This window comes from Neodiprion fabricii, chromosome 6, assembly GCF_021155785.1.
Source record: "Neodiprion fabricii isolate iyNeoFabr1 chromosome 6, iyNeoFabr1.1, whole genome shotgun sequence".
NCBI classification, from domain to species: Eukaryota; Metazoa; Arthropoda; class Insecta; order Hymenoptera; family Diprionidae; genus Neodiprion; species Neodiprion fabricii.
The window spans coordinates 29810190-29821295 of record NC_060244.1 but is presented as its reverse complement, the minus strand read 5'-3'; the positions used below and the strand labels follow the sequence as shown (position 1 = coordinate 29821295).

General features: G+C 38.2%; 4 protein-coding genes across 6 annotated transcripts; 2 read left to right on the top strand and 2 right to left on the bottom strand.

Annotated features, from left to right (window-relative positions):
- Nucleotides 1-1065: 1065 nt before the first annotated feature.
- On the top strand, nucleotides 1066-5187 carry LOC124185588 (acylpyruvase FAHD1, mitochondrial). Its single transcript, XM_046576464.1, has 4 exons — nucleotides 1066-1094; nucleotides 4439-4535; nucleotides 4612-4758; nucleotides 4846-5187. Exons 1-4 carry the CDS (start codon nucleotides 1066-1068, stop codon nucleotides 5185-5187), a joined length of 615 nt encoding a protein of 204 aa, XP_046432420.1.
- Nucleotides 5188-5329: 142 nt separating this feature from the next.
- Nucleotides 5330-7196, bottom strand: LOC124185257 (phospholipid phosphatase 5). Its single transcript, XM_046575835.1, has 6 exons — nucleotides 7059-7196; nucleotides 6533-6638; nucleotides 6295-6442; nucleotides 6094-6222; nucleotides 5802-5972; nucleotides 5330-5718 (listed from the first exon to the last, which is right to left on the bottom strand). Exons 1-6 carry the CDS (start codon nucleotides 7139-7141, stop codon nucleotides 5549-5551), a joined length of 807 nt encoding a protein of 268 aa, XP_046431791.1. The 5' UTR covers nucleotides 7142-7196; the 3' UTR covers nucleotides 5330-5548.
- Nucleotides 7197-7212: 16 nt separating this feature from the next.
- Nucleotides 7213-9657, top strand: LOC124185255 (probable ATP-dependent RNA helicase DDX56). Of its 2 annotated transcripts, XM_046575831.1 has the most exons (6): nucleotides 7213-7463; nucleotides 7704-8147; nucleotides 8249-8508; nucleotides 8600-8792; nucleotides 8871-9175; nucleotides 9287-9657. In XM_046575831.1, the coding sequence occupies exons 1-6, from the start codon at nucleotides 7362-7364 to the stop codon at nucleotides 9648-9650; spliced, it is 1668 nt and encodes a 555-aa protein (XP_046431787.1). In that variant the 5' UTR covers nucleotides 7213-7361; the 3' UTR covers nucleotides 9651-9657. The 2 variants fall into 2 exon arrangements, with proteins under 2 accessions (XP_046431787.1, XP_046431785.1); XM_046575829.1 differs by having other exon boundaries at nucleotides 8600-9175.
- A 90-nt stretch (nucleotides 9658-9747) lies between these two features.
- LOC124185259 (protein PBDC1) lies at nucleotides 9748-11016 on the bottom strand. 2 transcript variants are annotated; one of them, XM_046575837.1, is made up of 4 exons: nucleotides 10842-11016; nucleotides 10540-10605; nucleotides 10371-10430; nucleotides 9748-10294 (listed from the first exon to the last, which is right to left on the bottom strand). In XM_046575837.1, exons 1-4 carry the CDS (start codon nucleotides 10860-10862, stop codon nucleotides 9941-9943), a joined length of 501 nt encoding a protein of 166 aa, XP_046431793.1. In that variant the 5' UTR covers nucleotides 10863-11016; the 3' UTR covers nucleotides 9748-9940. The 2 variants fall into 2 exon arrangements, with proteins under 2 accessions (XP_046431793.1, XP_046431794.1); XM_046575838.1 differs by having other exon boundaries at nucleotides 10367-10430; nucleotides 10842-10853.
- Between the last annotated feature and the right edge of the window lie 90 nt (nucleotides 11017-11106).

Below are 11106 nucleotides of genomic sequence, written 5' to 3'. Positions count from 1 at the left end.
AGTTTACGTCTGACTCCGTGTGTTGCGAAAATTCTCTTAAAATCCGACCGCTCTGTGCCAATCGGTGCCAGTCGTATCCGAGCAGCCGGAGTGAAACCACGCGTGCGATCAGTTCGGAATTGAAATCACGTCGTTCAGGCAAACGTGATCACGTTATTTGGTCAGTGTGTTCCCACCAAACTTATTTGTGAATAATACACGAACGGCAGCGTCTGGCTTGAAGAAAAAATGAGTTAATTGAATGAAAACAGCCCATGAACATTGTACGTGAGTTTTGTGCGTGGTGCGCTTTGTGTATCGACTTTCCATTGTTTTGTGCAACTTCAGCTTCTAGCGATCGTCAATTTTTTTTGTTTGTTTGCTAATGACCGGTAAATGCGTAGTTTTGTATTGTTACCGAGTTTATCCTGTCGGTTGAGGCAACCAACGAACATACGTAATACAGTACAGAAAGTGAGAATGATCAAGTGTTGTTACGGGGCGGATTCGTGATTTATACAGCTTTCCAAAGTTTTCTAGATAGGTTATTGGACAGATTGAGAGTGCTTTCGTGCAGACTTTTGACAAGTCACAAGCGTTTTCTGACGAGACAAGGCTACGATAATCTTCCGTTGCGGTAATTTTTCCCATGTTCTGATAAAACGGACGTTGCGAAACGTGGCTGTCGAGATCGTTTCTCGGATTTCGGATCGCGGATCGCGTATCATGTTGAAGTTAGTAACGTTACCGGTAACCATTCGTGGTGCGGAAATTCCGTTATTCTGAGATTTTGGAACTGCTTGAAGTTCAATGAACCGTAATGAAATAAAAAATACCAACATTTTGCAATCTCACTTCCTTCAAACTCATTATAAAAATAAGAAAAAAGTGATTTTTTCCCAATGTTTCGTTACGATAACGTTAGTAACGTCAACCTTGTGATCGCGTCTCTTACGAATAATAGACATTTTACGTTTATAAAATGTAATTGCAACGCGTTTATTAGTGCGTGGGTCGTACTGTCGTTGTTTTTTTGTGCATAAAAAACTAAAATTCGGAACTTTAGCGAATGGGAATACTGCTACAATGTGTAGCGCGGCGGCTCGTGTTTATCGGTGAGTATTTTTACCCATTACGAGTCACCGATTCCATCTTTATCCGATTGTTTTCCTGGAATCCGACTATACTGTAATCCTTTATTACCATGTAAAAATTTGATTAACCTTCTATTATCATTCGTTTCTGCAGTTCAGTTATTATCAAATCACAAACCACCGAAATATAATCGTGGAAAACAAAATTGTTTTAACAGACAGTATTTAGTGATACGAAATCTGATTTAGCTTTATTGTGTGAGTAATAATCGGTTACATTTTGATTGCAGTGTCAAAAGTGCGTCGCTTGACGATTCAACTACGAGAACTCCTACATGCAGTAAAGTGAGGAGCAACCCAGAGGAGGTAAAGATTAACTTATCTTAATAATTGCTTAATAATTAAATGTGGTATGTTTGAAACCGAATTTCTGTCCCTGTTTAACATGCAGTGAATATATATGGAAGTAGACAACAGAAATATAAATAATTTCAGAACCGAAAATCCAGTCTGCTTGAATTAATTCGAGTTTTCTTATTTGTTTCTTTCCAGAGCTGGGCAGAGACATCCGAGTAACTTCTCCATTATTCGGCAACGTTGGTGAGTTTGCACGTGTTAGGTTACGGGTATTTCCCTGGAACTCCTATTTTTGTTACGTGGCGTGGCGGTAAAAATTGCTACACAATCTTCGATTTCTTAGCTGCATGGATAGGCTCATTCGCGATCGCAACGGTGCTTGACTTTCATTGTCAGTCGAATGATTTTTTTGCAATTTATCTATTTTACCATGGGTTAGTCGAAGTTAGAAATTTTGCACGTTGTTGAAAGTGGAATGAGCACCGCGACAGGTAACCATCACTTACTCGGCATTCGCGAGAACGAATTTTGTTTAGCTATACTGATATAATAATCTACGTTTGAATTTACAAATGCCGTCGTTTAAGCGGTGGATTTATCTGAGGTTCAATTATATAAACACAATTGCTTTATCGTTGAAATTTCAAAATCTGGCATAACGTAACGTAATCCAATTGCATGCTCTATCTTGAATAATATTAAATTTTCTATCAGCCAGCAAGTATTGATCGACTGCAGATTTAGCTCGTTTAGTTGAATGCTGATAAGCATACAGGATGTTTCTAATCGATTTTACAATATGTTGATGTACCAATAGCCCTACAGCATCACTAAAATGACTAAACGAAGTATATTTGAAATTATTATGCAATCAGCTGTCTGACTATATGTGGTACAAAAACATATTGCTACCTACAGGTAATCAACGAAAAGGTAAATCACGGTGACCACGGCGCAAATGAGGAAGAATGATGTGTGTTGGAAAGAATGGAGAATCGTTTAGATCGAATATAGGTAACCGGGTAGGTAGGTGATCGTTTCGGGAATCATGTGTGAGTCTGACTTTTAAAATTTTCCGTTGGGTGGTTCCGTTGGGAATCAGGTGAGGGTAGGAAGGACGCGACGTATCGCGATGTCACTAACTTTTGTAATCCACAGCGTCAAACGATCACAGAGTTTTTCCACCTACAACACGCGAAATACTTGAGCTTTCAGATCATTCGTAAGCTTTTAAATATTAACGAGGTTCAATTTTTCATTTCTTGTTACTCTGCAAAAAACTTGGCACTCTTCAGCCGTGATTCAGTCTATAATTATTCAATCATTATTTCATTCAATTAATCTCTGTGATCGTCTGAATGGGCAATACGCATCTCTCGATCATCTTTCGCGTTCCGTGGTACGGTAGATGAGGAGAGATGCAGAGCTCGAAGACGTCGCGTTGAAGAGGACCGCCGACCGTCACGCCACACAATGCATGCCTATCCTTCGCCCCATAATCCTGCCCAAGTTTGATTCGCATCTGAAAAAAACAATCCGCATCGCTATGTGTCGAATTTAAAAAGACGCAGATGCGGATTGGATTTATACAGAACTCTGCAACAAGTCCTAGATATTTTTTGACAGATTAATCGATTGCGCATTTTTGCGCTTAGATCAATTACGGGAATTGGCAAATCGATCGATCGCGCTTATTGCGTGTCGATTTCGCAAACGGTATGTGAAAAGGTAAAAGACTGTAGATGAGCTGAGCCTTCAACCCTTCGGTAAACTTTGCGACAAATAATGATGTTGTTAAGTTTCACCGCGCTCCTTACGCGTTGACTTGATACTTTACGATTCTGAGAGAAACGGCGACATTTGCGGGCCGGACCTCGACGCGCGGGGATATGAATGACACAGTATAGTGATTGTAAAGAATCTTGTCGTTAGTATTTATGAAATATATCTGAGGTGTTTAGAAATATTTTTTTTGATCTCTTCATATTAATTACTGTTTTAGTGCAACAAACCAATTGTTTTACAAGGTCACGCAGAGAAATATCGAATGTTCAGTCGAACAACATATTTATTTCAATAATTCTTTGTATGAAATTAATGTTACTTCAAAAAATGCATTTTTTTTTCAACAATAGAAAGTATGGACTTGATGCGTATGCGCGGATGCCCTATGAATACGATAGTATTTGAGAGATCCTGATCAACGCAAATGCAATATATTTTTTTTATCGCTCGACGTTCCTCAGTTACCATACAAATTTATTGAAGTTGCCCAAGAGAACGAGCTGACGATAAGTAAATAGGCGAGGAGCCAAAAAATTCATTCTAAAGAATAAGCGCGGTATTTTCAAGTTATGCTCAACGCGCGGAGACATAAATCACGAAGAATAGTGAAATATTGTGTTAAGTATTCGTTGTGTTCATCATATTACTTTCTGTTATAGAACAAACAATTGGTTTTTTTCCTCTTAATATTCTTTTTTTTTTCATAGTTTCATTTTCATTTTACCGAATTAGCGTCGACAGTCTGTATTTTTGATAAGCTTGTTCAAATATATTGTGGAATTTTGCGATTAAACATAGCCGGCTCCGTCAGTCGACGCCGTCAATTGATTTATTCGATCTCGCGGCAACCAATGCACTATCGATACTAGTTTATTTGAAATGCACTTTATGCTGTCTATTTACGAATATCGACGTAAAATGATTGCCCAAATATATTTAGGACAAATATTACGTGAAGATGGAGGATGCTTTTTATAGTGCAAAAATGAAGCCAAAGTTTCAAGCCGGATATTTTAGCTGACACGTTGGAGAATTTTTTGATAAATTGTTTATAACGAAACTATGCGAAATTGTCGAAAAGATACTATATACAAATGTGCAGATAGTTTTGTTCGATATACCAAGAAGGTTGTTTGCACGGGCGTGAATTATCGGTAAGCTGTAGATCTAACGACTCGTTAAATTCGGAAAGTCTAACGATGTTTTGCAATTTCACATCGCAGTCCTGTTCTTCGAAATTCTACCAACGATGAAGGAGCTTCACCGTACTTCTCTTTGAAGCCATCTACGTCGTTGGTTGAGGAGGATAAAGATATTTGCGTACGTAATGCAGTTATAGCTTTTCGCGAAGCAACTTTCTAACATTTCGCAGTTGCTTTAATCATCGCAATAACAGATTCCAGCCTTGTACAAAGACATAAAACAGGAAACAACACTCGGCGTGATTATCGGAACTAAATGCAAATCGGTGGAAGTCAAGAGAGCCATGAATTACGTGATGGGATATTGCGTTGCCCAAGATTTGACGGCTGTCGATCAATTGGTTCGTGATTCAAGTTTGACAGAAATAATGGTGTGGTCACAGTGTGAAATAATTCAATCTTCGTCAACAAACTTCGAACTTCTACAGATAGAAGCTAGAGAAAAATGCCAACCCTGGACGTTGGCTAAATGCTTTGATACTTCGTGCCCCGTGACAAGGTTTATTCCGTACGACGCGTTGAAGGATCCTCAAAATGCTATGCTGTGGTGTATCGTTAATGGTGGACCGAGACAGCACGCTAATACAAAAGAGATGATTCGCACTATTCCGGAATTGATATCGTTTATTAGCAAGTTTATGACTCTGGAAAAATATGATTTAATTTTAACTGGAAGCCCTCCTTACTCGGGTCTCATTTACCCTGGGGACGTCATAGAGTTTGGCATAGATGACATTACGTCTGCTGTTTTCTCCGTGGACACCGAATAGTCGAATGTTACAAGTCCCATCATCTCAGTTTTCAATTGCACGATGTTAGGAAATAAATGCTCTCTCATATTTTCCTAGTAAATCTCAGAATGTTTGAAGACTGGCATTAAGAGGATGTGGAAATTGTTCAAAAAATTAACCGTTTAAATTAGTACACATATATTAAGTACTTGGCAGTTAACAATGATTGTTAACTTCATTTTTATGTACAGTGGAATGGCGAAAAATTCTTTTCTGTTGTACTTTTAAGTGCATTGTTGTAATGCATAAACTTCGATAGTTGAAAATATAGTATCACTGGGAAAGAAATACATATTGAATTAGTAACAAACTCTTCAGAAATAATGGACAGAAGCATTATTCAAATCCACTTGACTTGCTCTCCTTTACTTCCTTTAATACTGTCGATCTCAATTTGCGATATTAGCGCACTATAGGGCTTGTGGCAAACTGGCGAATCCAATGGAGGGTAGTAATGTCTGTAGCACAGGTATGTCAGTAGTATGCCTATAGTCGAACCGACCGTTATATCTGAAACAGTGACACGAATCAATATTATGTCAAATTATATCAGTGGTATTTGTCAAATCTTTACCGAAATGGCACAGACTTACCCTGCCAATGATGGTGGTAATCACAAGTCCGACTGAGCGCTATACTTAGAGCAATGCCTAAAGGTATTAAAAAAATGCATAATTTCCAAGCCTGCCCTTTTCCTGCAAGTGTGAATGTATGGAGTTTACCGGCAAGGTAGAGAGATATAAATCCGAGACTCGCGAACGCAACTGAAATATCGAAAGAATATTTCGGTATACGGTCAAAACATTTTTCCATTTTTAAAAATACAGCAATATTATTCACGGTTCTCTTTATAAGTTTTCTAAATTAACAAATCGTAAATTTTACACGAGGAATGTCCACTGGGAAATGATTTCTTGCCATCTCTGACCAAAGCCGGATCTCCGTTACAGTCGAATTCAGTGTTCATTGCCCCGTCAGGAAAACATCGCCAGTAGTAATCGGGTCTTGGTCGACCTGCGAAGGAAAAGATGTGAAATTAGTTTTGTTATTAAATTCTATATTTAGATTCTGAAGTAGTACACTCACCTACAATTAGTTTTATCACATCGGTAATAACGCCGTTCAAGCCCAGAGTCAATGTCACTGATAATGTAGCTTGATAAAAATCTATTCTGTCTCTTGTTACGAGGAATGTAAGGCATATCACAATTATTGGAAAGACAAATACCAACGGCTGAAATGTAAAAATTTATATTTATTAACTTGTTACCAGAGATTAATCACATAATGCTTTTTTTCGGTTAAAAATAAATTTTTACTCTACCCATAGTACAGTGGTTGGTACGTATGAATCTGTCCTGGGATTTTTATAAAGCCACAATTCATCAATGTGAATTTTCCTTGTGAATGGTTCAGCCCTTTCTAGTTCCCTGCAAGGATTTTTCTCTTTCCTCAAGTGTTTTTACCTTGTATTAAAATTAAATACCGTATCGAAAATTGTATATTTTTTTTTCGTGCTCTAAAACACTCACAAGGTGATCCTGTAATTGGCTATTTTTTTTCTACTCTCGGAATTTATACTGGTTGAAGAACGCGTCGTGAAATTTAAAAATGCATAAAATGTTGGACATTATCGAAAGCTTGGAAATATTGCAACAGAGCGGTGCAATTACGTGATTTTTAAACTTTATGATGCGGATTACGAATTGGATGAAGTGTCAAAACTCGCGCCATATGTGACTTATTGTTAGGCTGTGAAAATTAGCAGACCATCGATCATCGATGTTAGCAGACGATCTGCAGTGGTGACTTAAATTCGAATGAATGAACCGAATGAAACGATTATTTACATGAACAGCAGACCCAGAAATCCTCGTAACAGGATGTCGAATAATAAGCCACTCGACATCTCGAGGCCGCGAAACGGAGGCATTTTCTTTTCCTTGAAACAACACTACTCGCAAGTCCAACGTCTACGTTCCGCGGCCATATTGCCAACAGACAGAAGTCGAATCTCGAAGTGTCTAAACAAATTCCAAACTAAACATCGAATAAAATCGAATACCCGATTGTATCTTTGCTGTAACATCGCGAGTGCACGTGTGCTGTCGTACAAGTCCCAAATTTAACGACGTGACTTATAAATTTCTGAAATGAGCGCGGATAAAAAAATTGCAACAGACGAGGAGGAGGAGGATGAAGAGGAAAAGCCTAAAAACTTCCACGAGATGGAATTGGACGATCGAATACTCAAGGTAAAAACTGCGAAACAACCTTCGTGTTTTATGCAGGCTATCTCCTCACCAAAGCATGGTTCATTCAGTTTTAATTTCTTGAATGGTGTCGGCCCATAAGTAACTCGTATCAAAGTATCCTGTTAATTGAAAATCTACTCTTATTTGCCTGAAAAGTCTGACAATTTTTGAGGTTATGCCTGACCATGCGATAAAGAGAATTTCGATCAATTTATTGTATCGCTATTATTGCTTCTGCAGGCAGTGGCAAAACTTGGCTGGCTGGAACCAACTTTGATTCAGGAAAAAACAATACCGCTTTTATTGGACGGAAAGGATGTATTGGTGCGAGCTAGAACTGGCTCTGGTAAAACTGCGGCCTTTGTAATACCAATAATACAAAAGATCTTGTCTGGTAAACAGACACAGATGAGGCAGGAAATTAAAGCGTTGATACTAGCGCCTAGTAAAGAACTTTGCAAACAAATTCATCAAGTGGTGTCCGATTTGACGAACAAGTGCTCAAGGGAAGTAAAGTCTGTTGACATCAGCTCACCACTCGAACTTAATGCACAGAAACCCTTACTCGCAGAAAAACCAGATATTGTCATCGCCACGCCTGGCAGACTTCTACAACATCTTAAGGCTAATAATGTCAGTGTCAAAAAAACTTTGGAGACTCTTGTCATTGATGAGGCTGATTTGGTACTTGGATTACTACTTTTTTTCATATTCACTTCATAATTAGAGGTTAATCGAGGCTAGTTTGAATCAGAATTAATAATGAGATGTATTGGTTTTGCAAGGTATTTTCATTTGGATATGAAGACGATGTTAAATCTGTACTAGCTTACTTGCCTACCGTCTACCAAGCTGTTCTAGCTTCGGCCACACTCTCCGAAGATGTACTGTCGTTGAAAGCATTAGTTCTACATAATCCAGCAATATTGAAATTAGAGGAGCCACCCTTAGCACCACCCTCACAATTGGCACATTATACTCTGGCTGCTGAAGAGAATGATAAAGCAGCTATATTGTATGCTTTGCTTAAACTGCATTTAGTCAGGTAACATTTTATCTGAGACTCATTTGGAAAACTTTTTATAACATAGTACAATGATAATCGCCAAGTCACATTTGATGCCTTTTCGATTCAGGGGAAAAACAATCATATTTGTAAATACAGTGGATCGGTGTTACAAGCTGAAGTTATTTTTGGAGCAATTTGGAATCCCAACGTGCGTTCTGAACTCTGAGTTGCCTGCTAGTGCAAGATGCAGGGCAGTAACGTATTTCAATAGTGGGACTTATGATATTATCATAGCATCGGATGAGAAGGCCTTAGAAGAGGTGAATTTAATTTCTCATCTTGGCTGCTGTACAGATTTTGGCATTCCTAATTACTGTACAATTTTTACAATGTTTCAGCCACTTATGGTCAAAGATAAAAAATCTAAACGCAGAAAAGACAATGAGTCCGGTGTGGCACGAGGGATCGATTTTCAGTTTGTGTCCAATGTGATAAATTTTGATTTTCCATTGGATGTGACTTCTTATATTCATAGAGCAGGACGAACAGCAAGAGGTAAAAATCAAGGCACAGCGCTTAGCTTTGTAGCTATGCGAGAAAGATCTTTGCTCGATGAAGTTGACACTCAGTTGAAGGAAGGTTATAACAGGGAAAATATATTCAAAACTTATCAGTTCAAATTAGACGAAGTCGAAGGTTTCAGGTATGTATTGTGCAGTTGAATTTTCCCATTGACGAAAAAACCCGCCAATTGAATCGAGTGAGCGATTACAAGAAAATCGTCAATAAAAAAATGTTACAATCCAATTTCAAGGTATCGAGCAAAGGATGCCTGGAAAGCGGTGACCAGAATAGCAGTGCGCGAAGCTCGTCTAAAAGAAATAAAGCAGGAAGTACTGAACTGTGAAAAGTTGAAGGGGTATTTTGAAGAAAATCCAAAAGACCTAAAATCCCTACGGCAAGACAAGGCACTGCACACAGTGAGGCAGCAGCCCCATTTGAAAGATGTTCCAGAGTACATAGTGCCCCAGACGCTGAAGAGGATAGCAGGAATAGGGAAAAGAAAACGAAAATTTGACAGGGAAGCTGCAGCAACTGGGTCGAGTGCTAGCAAATCAAAACACTTAGCCAGAGCTTCGAATCCATTAATCAGTCTCAGCATACCCCGAAAAAAGTAAACCAATGGAATTGAGTGAAAAAATTACGAACTGTTAAGAATATAAGACTATAACGATACTATATGGTTATTATATTTTGAAATACAAAAACGGAATCGATCGGAGAAAATTAGGCGATGCTTTTTTTTTTTTTTTACTGTAAATATTTTCTTAAGATTTATTACATATTAGCGGACCATAAAATTAGTAGCTTTGCAAGTATTAAGTAAATAATGAGATTTGCTAAATGCATAGTTGCAAAAATAAATCAGCCAACCTCGGTTTTGTGAAGTGAAAGTATTGGAATATTACTACTTAGGGGCCGTTCTGGGCTTGTACTTCCCTCTGATATTGTCATTCAGACCTTCCCTGTTTCTTGCCAACTCAATAGCATAGAATTGGATTCTGGATGTTAGTATGCTGTTTTGTTCGGAATATTCTCCATCACAATCCGCCCTTACCAGGGTGCCGAAACTGTAGTCTTCTACAACCTCCTTGAATTGTTCGCAAAACGGCCTCCACTTTGCTTTTCCTTCGGGCGACTTAAGCTCATCCTCGTTAATCTTGTCTACTTTAAAGTCTGGAAACGATTCTCTAAATGATTTGTAGATCAAATCATCGTGCGGTGTCAGTCTTAGGAGCTTAGGATCCACCGAACATAATATCTGGAAATGAAACAGTGTTTATAAGCTGGAGAAAAATGTGCATAGATATTTCGGATGAAAAAATTCTGTTACCAACGTTAAAGTATATCTCTGCGTGCTCATACGCCTTGATTGCCCACATTGCCTCCACTGATGGCTGGAATAATTTTTGGACGGATTAAAATTGGTCAGTTTAGAAAATCTGAGAAACATAGGACACTTTAGGAGTCTGGTAATTGAGTTTGAATGAATTATTTTTGGCTTACGTCATTGTCAAACTCCTCGGCAGGCCTGGACAGAACGCTGCTTCCTGCTATCAATTGATCAGCTGTCTGTATCGTAGGGTAAATTATTGATGATTAGTGTTTCTTTGAAATGGGTACGTAAAACAGTGAGAATATCAAATATAGGTTATGCTTTGTACAATAGCTTTTCAGGTATTGTAAATCGTTGCAAAGGCTTGCAGAATGATATTTTTTCTCAGGGAAATTAAAATCAGACTACATTTTGGTTGTGATCTGACGATAAAATTCTATAGAACGTATCTGAGCGTCATTATTTTACTTACCACATCACCCACATGTGCCATGTTTGCGCGAATGTTATTGTTATTATAATTATATCGTATATACGTCGAGAGTCAAGTTTGGGAGCGTTGCTTCGAATGGATAAAATTTGTTTAATTCAACTGAAATCTCTTTCCAAATTTTTCTGCAATCATACAAACAAGATTGATTGAGTTTTATTCATCAATTTTGTGACTGTAATTTTCTAAGAAAGAAAATATCACGCGATGCACGAGTTCGAAACCTGGCACTTTACATAAACTGACA